The 12046-nt window shown below is 43.7% G+C and overlaps 1 protein-coding gene across 6 annotated transcripts in view; it reads right to left on the reverse strand.

Moving 5' to 3' along the window:
* The window catches only part of RMND1 (required for meiotic nuclear division 1 homolog), a 54782-nt gene that overhangs the window by 11359 nt on the left and 31377 nt on the right, over window positions 1–12046 (reverse strand). For 2 of the 6 annotated variants that reach the window (XM_030809849.1, XM_003255887.2), the window contains exon 10: window positions 10062–10182. In XM_030809849.1, the coding sequence (XP_030665709.1) occupies window positions 10062–10182 (121 nt within the window). Of the gene's footprint in view, window positions 1–1444; window positions 1700–3665; window positions 3725–4358; window positions 4470–10061; window positions 10183–12046 lie in introns of all 6 variants that reach the window. The other 4 variants (XR_004029396.1, XR_004029395.1, XR_004029398.1 and 1 more) reach the window with 4 other exon arrangements.

The following is a 12046-nucleotide window of genomic DNA, read 5'->3' on the forward strand; positions in this document are numbered from 1 at the left end:
TTTATTCCTTAACTTTAGTTTGTTTATATTACCACAACTCTCCTAAACGTCCCAAAGTCTCCTATTATTAAGTCTAACAACTTAGCTTCGAACCTCAGTTAACCCAAGCATCTGACAACACACTGAAATGTGAAAGCATTATGGCTGAGTGCGGTGGCTCATGCCTGTAATCACAACACTTTGGGAGGCTGAGGCGGGAGGATCACGAGGTCAGGAGATCAAGACCATCCTGGCTAACAGGGTAAAACCCCATCTCTACTAAAAATACAAAAAAATTATCTGGGCGTGGTGGCGGCCCCTGTTGTCCCAGCCAGTCGGGAGGCTGAGGCAGGAGAATAGTGTGAACCCGGCAGGGATGCAGAGCTTGCAGTGAGCCAAGATTGCGCCACTGCACTCCAGCCTGGGCGACAGAGCGAGACTCAGTCACACACACACAAAAAAGAGTCCCTACCACTACAGCATGCTTTCTATTTATTTAGGTATAGAGGCATGTATGTGTCGAGCATGCAGATTAAGGGAGCAAAGAAAAAACAACCAGGAGAGGCTTCACAGAGGTAGGCAATGTGAATTAGGCTTTAAAAGGCAGTGGACACGAAGAAAGGTGGGATGCTGGTGGGGTTATGGGGGGATGAACGGAGCATATCAAGCATAGGAAACAGCATACAGACAAGCATAGCTAGAAGAAAGTGCTTGGAAGTGAGGTTAAGAAGGTGGGTTAGCTGGGGGCGGTGGCTCCCATCTGTAATCTCAGCATTTTGGGAGGCCGAGGCAGGTGGATCACTTGAGGTCAGTTTAAGAGCAGCCTGGCCAACATAGCGAAACCCCGTCTCTACTAAAAATAAAAAATTAGCTGGGTGTGGTGGCGGGCACCTGTAATCTCAGCTATTTGGGAGGCTGAGGCAGGAGAATCACTTGAACCCGGGAGTCGGCGGTTGCAGTGAGCCAAGACCACAGCATTGCACTCCATCTCAGAAAAAAAAAAGTTAGGCGGCGCGGTGGCTCACGCTTGAATCCAGCACTTGGGAGCGAGGCGGGGGATCACGAGGTCAGGAGATCGAGACCATGGTGAAACCCCGTCTCTACTAAAAATACAAAAAATTAGCGGGCGTGGTGGCGGCGCCTGAGTCCCAGCTACTTGGAGAGGCTGAGGCAGGAGAATGGCGTGAACCCGGGAGGCGGAGCTTGCAGTGAGCCGAGATCGCGCCACTGCACTCCAGCCTGGGCGACAGAGCGAGACTCCGTCTCAAAAAAAAAAAAAAAAAAAAAAAAAAAAAAAAAAAGTTAGTACCAGATTGTGAGAGGTACTGTGTACTACATATGGTATAGGCAGAACCATGTCCCCCACCCCAAAGATATTTATGTCCTAATTCTTGGAACCTGTGAATATAATATGGCAAAGGAGAATTAAGATTGTATAAGAAATTAAAGTTATTAATTAGCTGACCTTAAGATGAGATAATCCTAGATTATCTGGGTAAGCCCAATGTAATCACAAGGGTCCTTAAAAGTGGAAATGCGGGGCAGAAGAGTTCAGAATGATACAATCTGAGGATTCCACTGGCCTTTGCTAGACGGAAGGGGCCGTGAGCAAGGAATATGGGTGGCCTCTAGTCACTGGAAAAGGTGAGGAAATGGATTCCACTCGCAGTCTCCAAAGAGGAATCAACATCTTAACTTTAGGCCATGCCAGACTTCTGACCTACAGAACAGTAAGATGATAAATTTCTGTTAAGCCACTAGGTTAAGCAGCAATAGGAAAGTAGCATGTCATGCTAGAATATCTGAACTTCATTCTGCAGGTAATGGGGAGGCCTTTGTTCAATCTGGAAGTACTTGTTTTAACATTTACTGTACTGTGCTGGGCAGAGGAGACAGAATGGTGAAATAGACCCATGTCTCTGTCTTGCAGCCAAAGGGTGCAGAGAGACTGGAAAAAGGTCCAGTCTGGAGACAGAGAGAGAAGGAATCAGACAAATCCAGGTGGGAAAGGAAGATGAGGGGCTGTGTGGATGAACATTAATAGTTGGGGGCTTGAAGACGGGTCAGTGTGGTATTCCCCTGTTTCACCAGCCCAGGGCCTATCACAGCTTTCAATAAATGTTTGCTAATGAATCCATGATACTTAGAGGGAAATAAAAAGATTGTTTGACTGGATATGGAGGGTGAAGGAGAAAAAGGACACCCAGATGACTTTTAAGTTTCTGGTTGAATGACTAGATAGGTGAGGCTAGAAGGTCCTCCCATGAGCTGAAACAACTGAAAAGGTTTACCATTTTCTGGGGTGGGTGGGAATTTCAAAAGTTTCATTTTGAAATCTTAATCACTGACTAATTCTACAAATATTTTTTGAGGACAAAAAATATTATGTGAGGCCTTTGCCAAGAACAGGCAAGAAAATAATCATGGTCTCCGATCTCATGGGGCTTACATTCTAGTGGAAAATGGTACACACAATTTTTAAAAGGATGCGATGAGATACGTAAATGAGGAAGATCTGTGAGATTGAGGGGCAACTGGAAAAGTCTGGAAGGCAGACAAGAGATTGGGATGAGAGAGATATTTGAAAATCACCAGGAAAAGGTGGGATTAGAAGTCATGACAACAAACAAGTGTTCACGGAGTAGGTGGCATGGGGACAGAAGCCTCAATGACAGGACTTCAGGGGATACCGACGTGAGAAAATGGAGCGAGGGATCCACTGCCAACTAGTTTCTGTCCCATGACACCATGTTAACTGCTCTCTGCATCTGGACCTCTGTACTCAACTTTTTAGCATGTCTTATGCCTACTCACCCCTATTTACCAAGACCCTTTCTTCTATTTTTTGAGGGGGGAAAAAAAACCCTGCCACTCTTTGTTCCATCTGTTTTTTTTTTTTTTTTTTTTTTGAGGCGGAGTCTTGCTCTGTCACCCAGGCTGGACTGCAGTGGCACAATCTCGGCTCACTGAAAGCTCTGCCTCCCAGGTTCACACCATTCTCCTGCCTCAGCCTCCCGAGTAGCTGGGACTACAGATGCCTGCCACCACACCTGGCTAATTTTTTTGTATTTTTAGTAGAGACGGGGTCTCACCATGTTAGCCATGATAGTCTGGATCTCCTGACCTCGTGATCCGCCCTCCTTGGCCTCCCAAAGTGCTGGGATTACAGGCGTCAGCCACCGTGCCCGGCCTGTTCCATCTGTTTTCTTAGAAGATTGTAAAGCTGACTGAAGGGCAGGACCAATTCTTATTTTTTGTATTATGTATAATGCCAGCACTATGCTGAGCATAAGGCAGGGTGAACTCTAAACCCCTTCTAAATAACCTTGACATAATCCAACGAGTCTGAACTGCCTTCGGGATGCTGAGAAAACTCTCTGAGAAATGTAGTTTGAGACCTTTTAGGTATGCTTCATAACTCATGCAGAAGACTTAACACCAAAAAAGATGTCCCACAGTGAGACTGGGGAATGAAATAAAGAACAATTACTTGCTCAGATTACTCCAGTTGATTAATTAATATTATTCTGGAATAGCTGAATCACTCAATTCAAACCTGAGTAATTCAGGTTTTGGGTGCTAACTATAAACAGTATTTTTAAAATTTCATTTTCCAATTGTGTATTTGCAGTATAACAAAAGATAACCGTTTTTACACATTGATGTTGAAACCTTGATAAACTCACTTACTCTGGTAGCTTCTTTGTAGATTCTTTCAGGTCTTCTACATACAAGATCGTGCTGCCTGTAAATAAATTCAGTTCTAGTTCTTCCTGTAGGAGACTTTATCTTATTTATTATTTTTTTGGAGATAAGTCTCACTCTGTCACCCAGGCTGGAGTGCAGTGGTGCAATCTCAGCTCATCGGAACCTTTGCCTCCCAAGTTCAAGTGATTCTTGTGCCTCAGCCCCTCATGCACCTGGGATCACAGGCATGCACTACCATGCCTGGCTAATTTTTCTATTTTTAATAGAGACAGGTTTCACCACGTTGGCCAGGCTGGTCTTGAACTCCTGGCCTCAAGTGGTCCTCCCACCTTGGCCTCCCAAAGTGCTGGGATTACAGGTGTGAGCCACCACGCCTGCCCGGCCCTATAGGAGATTTTAAATCTTTGGGGTATAGATAGAGCCACCCGTGAAGGACTGGTGATATGTCTGGGTGACATTGCTTATGGCTTTCTCCACAGGTGTAGGGTGCCAGGGACTGGGGTGGCTTTTAATTCTTCCAGCTGCTCATGTGCACAGAGGTATAGATGTGAACCCCTTCACGGAGGGACTCAATCTCAAATTGGCCTCGATACCAGAATGAAGAGTACATTCAGTAGAGGCAGAAGGGGCTTGGGCAGCCTGCTTGTTCTCAGCGGGTGTCCTTTCTATACCTGCAGTTGATCTCAGCCATGAAACAGCTGACTATTTAGTTGTCAAGGTATTCTTCACTCAGGTGGGTATCCTCAGTTGTGGACTTGACTTCAGTAATTCCATCTTGAATACTGAGGATGGACAGATAAAAAATGCCACCCAGGTCAAAGATCAGATAATTAATTTTGGCATTAATGTTCTCGTCCAAGCCGAGAGCAGCAGCATTTGGCTTGCTGACAATTCAGAACACAATGAGATCAGTAATGGTTCCACCATCTTTGATGGCCTGAAGCTGGCAACCATTAAAGTAACTGGCAGTATGAGGATCATGTGGGTCAGGGGTCATAAAGTAGGTTTCTAGGATTTTCTCCATCTTTTTCAAAACCACTGTGGTAGGCAGATTTCTAAGATGCCACCCAAAGACTCCCCACCTCCTGGTGTTCACCTTTGTGTCATCCCCTACCCTCGAGCGTAGGCTCAGTCTAATAACTTGCCTTTTTTTTTGAGACGAAGTTTTGCTGTTTCATCCAGGCTGATCTTGGCTCACTGCAACCTCTGCCCCCTTAGGTTCAAGCGATTTTCCTGCCTCAGCCTCCTAAGTGGCTGGGATTACAGGTGTCCGCCACCATGCCCAGCTAATTTTTGTATTTTTAGTAGAGACAGGGTTTCACCATGTTAGCCACGCTGGCCTTGAACTCCTGACCTGAGGTGATCCACCCACCTCGGCCTCCCAAAGTGCTGGGATTACAGGTGTGAGCCACCACACCTGGCCATAGCTTGCTTTTTAATTTTTTTTTTTTTAAAGAGATGGGGGTATCACTATGTTGACCATACTGGTTTTGAACTCCTGGCCTCAAGTGACCCTCCCATCTCAGCCTCCTAAAGGGCTAGGATTATAAGCATGAGCCACTGCACCTGGCCCTAACTTGTTTTTAACAAAGAGAGCAGCAAAAATCACTTCTGTGATTAGGTTGCAAAAGACTGTGACTTCTGTTTTACTAGCATTCTCTTCCTGACAGTCTCTCTTGCTCTCTGTATTAGTCCATTCTCTCATTGCTATAAAGAAATACCTGAGACTGGGTAATTTATAAAGAAAAGAGGCCTAATTGGCTCATGGTTCTGCACTATTCTACAGGAAGCATGATGCTGGCATGTGCTTGGTTTCTGGGGAAGCCTCCAGAAACTTACAATCATGGTGGAAGGTGAAGGGAGAGCAGGTACCTTACATGGCAGAAACGAAAGAGAGCGAGCAAGGGGAGATGCAGGTGCTATACACTTTATACACTTTTAAACAACCTCGCGAGAACTCACTATCACAAGAACAGCACCAAGGGGATGGTGCTAAACCACTCATGAGAAATCTACCCTGATGATTCAATCACCCCCACCAGGACCCACCTCCAACACGGGGCATTACAATTCGACACAAGATTTGGGCAGGGATACAGATCTAAACCACATCACTCCCCTACTTGTTCATTCTGATGCAGCACGCTGCCATGTTGTGAGACGCTCTATGGAGAAGCCTCTGGACAACAGCTTATGAGGAACTGAGGCCTCAATTTAATAGCCTGAGAGGAACCAAATCCAGCCAATAACCACGAGTGAACTAGGAAGTGAATCTCTGAGATGACTGCAGCCTTGTGAGAAACACAGAATCAGAGGACCCAGCTAAGCTGCACTGATTCCTGACCCACAAAAACTGAAATAGTAAGTGGTGTTTCTTTTTTATTTTTTGAGACAGAGTCTCACTCTGTCACCCAGGCTGGAGTGCAGTGGTGCAATCTCAGCTCACTGCAACCTCTGCCTCCCGGGTTCAAGTGATTCTCGTGCCTCAGCCTCCAGAGTCAGCTACTTGGGACTACAGGTGCATGCCACCATGCCTGACTAATTTACGGGGTTTCACTATGCTGGCCAGGCTGGTCTTGAACTGGCCTCATGTGATCTGCCTGCCTTGGCCTACCAAAGTGTTGGGGTAACAGGCGTGAGCCACCGTGCCCAGCCAGTAAGTGGTGTTTCAGTCCACCAAGTTTTGGGGTAATTTGTTACACAGCAATAGCTAACACAACCACAGGAAATACCTCATCTGTATAAAGCTTTTAGTATCCCTCCCTTATCTCCTCTGGATCTTCAGCCTGTGTGCACAGTTAACAACCAGGAAAGTCCAGTGCTTTTCATGTTTGACCAGACAGTTGGATTGTCAAATCGGTGTCTAATTACACCTTTGGTATCTAAAACTGTGTTGATGGAGTCCACTGAATTTGATTCCTAAACCATCACTAATCAAACTTGCTGTGTCAGCTAAAAGCAACATAGCTTGGTTTTCTTGCCCTGACCAGTGGTGATGATCTCTACTGTCCTGTGCTGGAAGACACCTACAGAGGAATAGGTGGTACCAAGATCAGTGACAACTGCAGATACCTTTGATGTGGTTTTGCAAGGGGTGGTGTCTAGCTTAGAGGAAAAAAAGTAGACACTAAAGTGGAACATAGCATTCAATAAGCCATGGTAGGTTTTTGAAATTATAAATCACGTATTTTTTATTTTTATTTTTTTGAAACAGGGTCTCACTCTGTCACCTAGACTGGGATGTAGTGGCTCACTGCAGCCTCAAACTCCTGGGCTAAAGCAATCCTCCTGCCTCAGCCTCCTAGGGTAGCTGAGACTACAGGCACATGCCATTATACCTGGCTAATTTTTTTAAAAAAAGGTTAGTAGAAATGAGGTCTCGTTGTGTTTCCCAGGCTAATCATTTATTTTTGATGTGAAAGAAGGTGAATGTGGGATTGGTAGGAAATATGATTGAAAAAGGGATACAATAGGAAGGACCTTGTATATCAAGCCAGAACACTTGATGCAATGAGGGAAACTGGAGGTATTAAAATTAGTTGGAGGGAATACGAAAAGACAATCAGTAGACGCTAACATCAAGAGGTATCTGAGGTTAGGTATTATTAGATGATGTTAGAGCAACCATCATAAAAATGATTCAACAAGCAATTCTGAACACATTTGAAACAAACGAAAAAGCAGGAAGTCTCTGCAAAGAAACAGAAGATACAAATAAAAAAACATGGAAATTTTAGAACTGAAAAATACAATAAATGAAATAAAAAACTCAAGGATGGGCAGCAGAATGAATGTAACAGAGGAAGGAATCAATCAACTAGAAGATGAAACAAAGGACATTACCCAATCTTAACAGAGACAAAATATACTGGAAAAGAAGTGAACAGAGCCTCAAAGACCTTGTGAAATGATAATAAAAGATAAAACATACATGTCATAGAATTATGGCAGATTTCCTATCGGAAACCATGGAGGTCAGAAGGAAGTGGCACGGCATTTTTCAGGTGCTGAAAGAAAACTGTCTACGTAGAATCCTATTTCTAGGAAAATATCCTTCAAGAATGAAGAGAAAATTAATACACTCTCAGATGAAGACAAACTAAGAGAATCTGTCTCACTAGACTTACCTTAAAAGAATGGCTAAATAAAGTTCTTGAAAAAAAAAAAACAGTAAAAGAAATCTTAGAAGATCAGAAGGAAAAAAGAACAGAAAGAATAAAAACATGGGCACATACAACAGACTTTTCTTAGTTTTCTAAATTATGTTTGATGGTTGAAGCAAAAATTATAACATCTGATGAAGTTTTCTATGTCTGCAGAAGAATAGTTAAGAAAATTATAAACAGGGAAGGGTAAAGGAATATAAAAGAAATAAGGATTCTTTTTTTTTTTTTCTGCATCCAATCATCCATTAGGGAAATAAAGATTCTATACTTCATTTAATCTGCAAGATGTTGAAATCAGTAGATTGTAATAAATTATATACATATGATGTAATAACCAGAGCAACTACTAAATATCTATGCAACAAGATATACTAAAAAGTAACATCAAAATGAAATACCAAAAAAATGTTTCAGCAACCACAGGAAGACAGGAACTTTGATACAAGCAACAATTTGGATGGATCCAAGTTGAGGGCATTATGCTCTGTGAAAAAAGCCAGTTAAAAAGTCACATACAGATCGAGACCATCCTGGCTAACCCAGTGAAACCCCGTCTCTACTAAAAATACAAAAAAAAATTAGCTGGGCGTGGTGGCAGGTACCTGTAGTCCCAGCTACTCGGGAGGCTGAGGCAGGAGAATGGCGTGAACCCGGGAGGCAGAGCTTGCAGTGAGCCAAGATCGAGCCACTGCACTCCAGCCTGGGCAACAGAGTGAGACTCTGTCTCAAAAAAAAAAAAAAAAAAAGTTACATACTGTATGACTATCTATATAACATCCTCAAAATGACAAATGGAGAAGAGATTACTCACTGCCAGGGGTTAGGGACAGTCCAGGTAGGGGGAGGGCAGTGTGACTATACAGGGTAGCATGAGGAAGAACTGTGTGGTGATAAAACAGTTTTGTGTCTTTTTGTTTTGTTTTTTTGAGATGGAGTCTCGCTGCGACGCCCAGGCTGGAGTGCAATGGCACGATCTCAGCTCACTGCAACCTCCACTTCCTGGGTTCAAGTGATTCTGCTGCCTCAGCCTCCCGAGTAGCTGGGACTACAGGCACGTGCCACCACACCCAGCTAATTTTTGTATTTTTAGTAGAGATGGGGTTTTACCATATTGGCCAAGCTGGTCTTGAACTCTTGACCTCAAGTGATCTGCCCACCTCTGGCCTCACAAAGTGCTGGGGTTACAGGCATGAGCCACCGCACCTGGCACACTTTTGTGTCTTGATCATGTGGTTGCATGGATCTACAGATGTGGCGAAATGTCACAGAACTATGTGCAGACATTGTACTAATGTCAATTTTCTGTTTTCTATGCTCTTTCCCCATGTGGTCTACCTCCATCACTACAGCTTTTTTTTTTTTTTTTTTTTGAGACGGAGTCTCACTCTGTCATCCAGGCTGGAGTGCAGTGGCTTGACCTCGGCTTACTGCAACCTCCACCTCCTGGGTTCAAGTGATTCTTCTGCCTCAGCCTCTCGAGTAGCTGGGACTGCAGGTGCGTGCCACCATGCCTGGCTAATTTTTGTATTTTTAGTAGAGACAGGGTTTCGCCATGTTGGCCAGGCTGGTCTCAAACTCCCGACCTCAGGTGATCCATCTGCCTCGGCCTCCCAAAGTGCTGGGAATTTCTTAATACACGTCTCTCTTCTCGACTTTGCTTCTGCCGTTCTAAATGCCTGCATGACAGAGCTAATTGGATATCTTGTTGCTACTCTAATCTCAGCATATCTTAGATTTAGTCTGTCACCTCCCCTCTCTGACCTCTCATTATTGTTTTTCCACCTCTGTACTTGTCACCTCCAGGCAAATATCAGTCATCCTTTATTCTTCCTTCTCCATGGCCTGCCACTACCCATCACTTGATTTGTCTTATATGATTCTTTCTTAAATTTATTTCTATTCTCACTGTCACCATGACAGATCAGGATCAGTCATGAACTCTTGCTTGAAACTTGACAAGAACTTCCTGATGGACCACTAGGCTTCCAAACTCTCATCTTATTCACCAACCTTATCTAGTCTGTAGAGCTAATATCAGAAGATCCTTTGACACAAAAAATTGAAGTGACTGTACAGAGGACAAGAAGGGGAAATATAAAGAGATTTGAATGGAAGTCAAGCAAGATATTTCTCTGCAAGCGGTTAAACATATTCAACTTATAGGCGACAACGTGTCTTTTTCTCTCATTAAAAGTGCAAAATATGTACCTTAACTCTTCGGGCAATGCTAAGGAATTGACACGTTTTATCATAAAGTCCTTCCAGGTTTTCTCTGTCCCAGTAGAAATCAGGAGTAATCAAGAAGTCTGAACTCAAGTTTATATGGTGCCTTTAAAAAAGGGAAAATTATAACTTTTTATTTATCTTGAATTAAAAATCATTGTTTCTATTATATTTAATATTTACTTAGTGCTTTATGAAAACTCTTTTTTTTTTTTTTGGTAAGAGAGAGGGTCTTGCTATGTTACCCGGGATGGAGTGCAGTGGTGTGATCACAACTCACTGCAAACTGAACTCCCGGGCTCAAGCTGTCCTCCTGCCTCAGCCTCCCATGTAGCTGGAACTACAGGCATGTGGCATTGCATCTGGCTGAAAACATTTGTTAACGCTGACCTTTGCAAAATACTTCCAACAAACATGTAAATAAAATTTACAAATGGGTTTCAAACTTCTGAACCAAATTAATTCAATCTTTAATACCAACATTATTTATGAAGTAGACAGAAAAAACCTCATTTTGTTTTCAATTTTTATTTATTTTTTTTTTTTTGAGACAGAGTCACTCTCGTCACCCAGGCTGGATGGAGTACAATGGCACGATCTCAGCTCACTGCAACCTCTGCCTCCCAGATTTAAGCGATTCTCCTGCCTCAGCCTCCCAAGTAGCTGGGATTACAGGTGCCTACCATCACGCCTGGCTAATTTTTTGTATTTTTAGTAGAGAAAGGGTTTTACCAAGTTGGCCAGGCTGGTCTCGAACTCCTAGCCTCACGTGATCTGCCTGCCTCAGCCTCCCAAAGTGCTGGGATTACAGGCGTGAGCCACCATGCCCAGCCTAAGCTTCTTTTTTTTTATTAAAAATTTTAGGGCCAGGCATGGCGGTTCATGCCTGTAATCCCAGCACTTTGGAAGGCCAAGACGGGCAGATTGCTTGAGTCTGTGAGTTCGAGACCAACCATGGCGAAACCCTATCTCTACAAAAAATACAAAAACTAGCCAGGTGTGGTGGTGTATGCCTGTAGTCCCAGCTACTTGGGAGGCTGAGGTGGGAGGATCATGTGAACCTGGGAGGCAGAGGCTACAGTGAGCCAAGACTGTGACACTGTACTCCAGCCTGGGCAACAGAGTGAGAACTCAACTCAAATAAAAAAAAAATTTAATATGTACACACTTTTTTGTTTTTTATTAAAAAAATTTTTTTAGAGATAATGTCTTCATATGTCACCCAGTTTGGAGTGCAGTGACACAATCATAGCTTACTGCAGCCTCAAACTCCTGGGCTCAAGTGATCTTCCTGCCTCAGCCTCCTGAGCAGATCAAGATATAAACAGGCAAAAATTGATAAATCTTACTCTTATTCTTATCTGTATCTTTCCCTATCAGTAATCCCTTCTAGTTTCCTCTGTATATTTCCAGTGTTTATGCAAACACTAGACAAGCAAGCATACACATACATACTCTCTCTCTTAATTTCTACATTTTAATATAAGAAGTCTGTGCTTACTTTTTTTTCTGAGACAGAGTTTTGTTCTTGTTGCCCAGGCTGGAGTGCATTGGCGCGATCTCGGCTCACCACAACCTCCACCTCTTGGGTTCAAGCAATTCTCCTGCCTCAGCCTCCCGAGTAGCTGGGATTACAGGCATGTACCACCACGCCCGGCTAATTTTGTATTTTTAGTAGAGATGGGGTTTCTCCATGTTGGTCAGGCTGGTCTTGAACTCCTGACCTCAGATGATCCACTGGCCTCGGCCTCCCAAAGTGTTGGGATTACAGGCGTGAGCCACCATGCCCAGCCTTTTTCTTTTTTGAGACAGAATCTTGCTCTGTCGCCCAGGCTGCAGTGCAGTGGCGTGATCCTGGCTCACTGCAACCTTTGCCTCCTGGGTTCAAGCAATTCTCGTGCCTCAGCCTCCCAAGAAGCTGGGATCACAGGCACACACCACCATTCCTGGCTAATTTTTGTATTTTTGGT

The sequence above is a fragment of the Nomascus leucogenys genome, chromosome 3 (genome assembly GCF_006542625.1).
Source record: "Nomascus leucogenys isolate Asia chromosome 3, Asia_NLE_v1, whole genome shotgun sequence".
NCBI lineage: Eukaryota > Metazoa > Chordata > Mammalia > Primates > Hylobatidae > Nomascus > Nomascus leucogenys.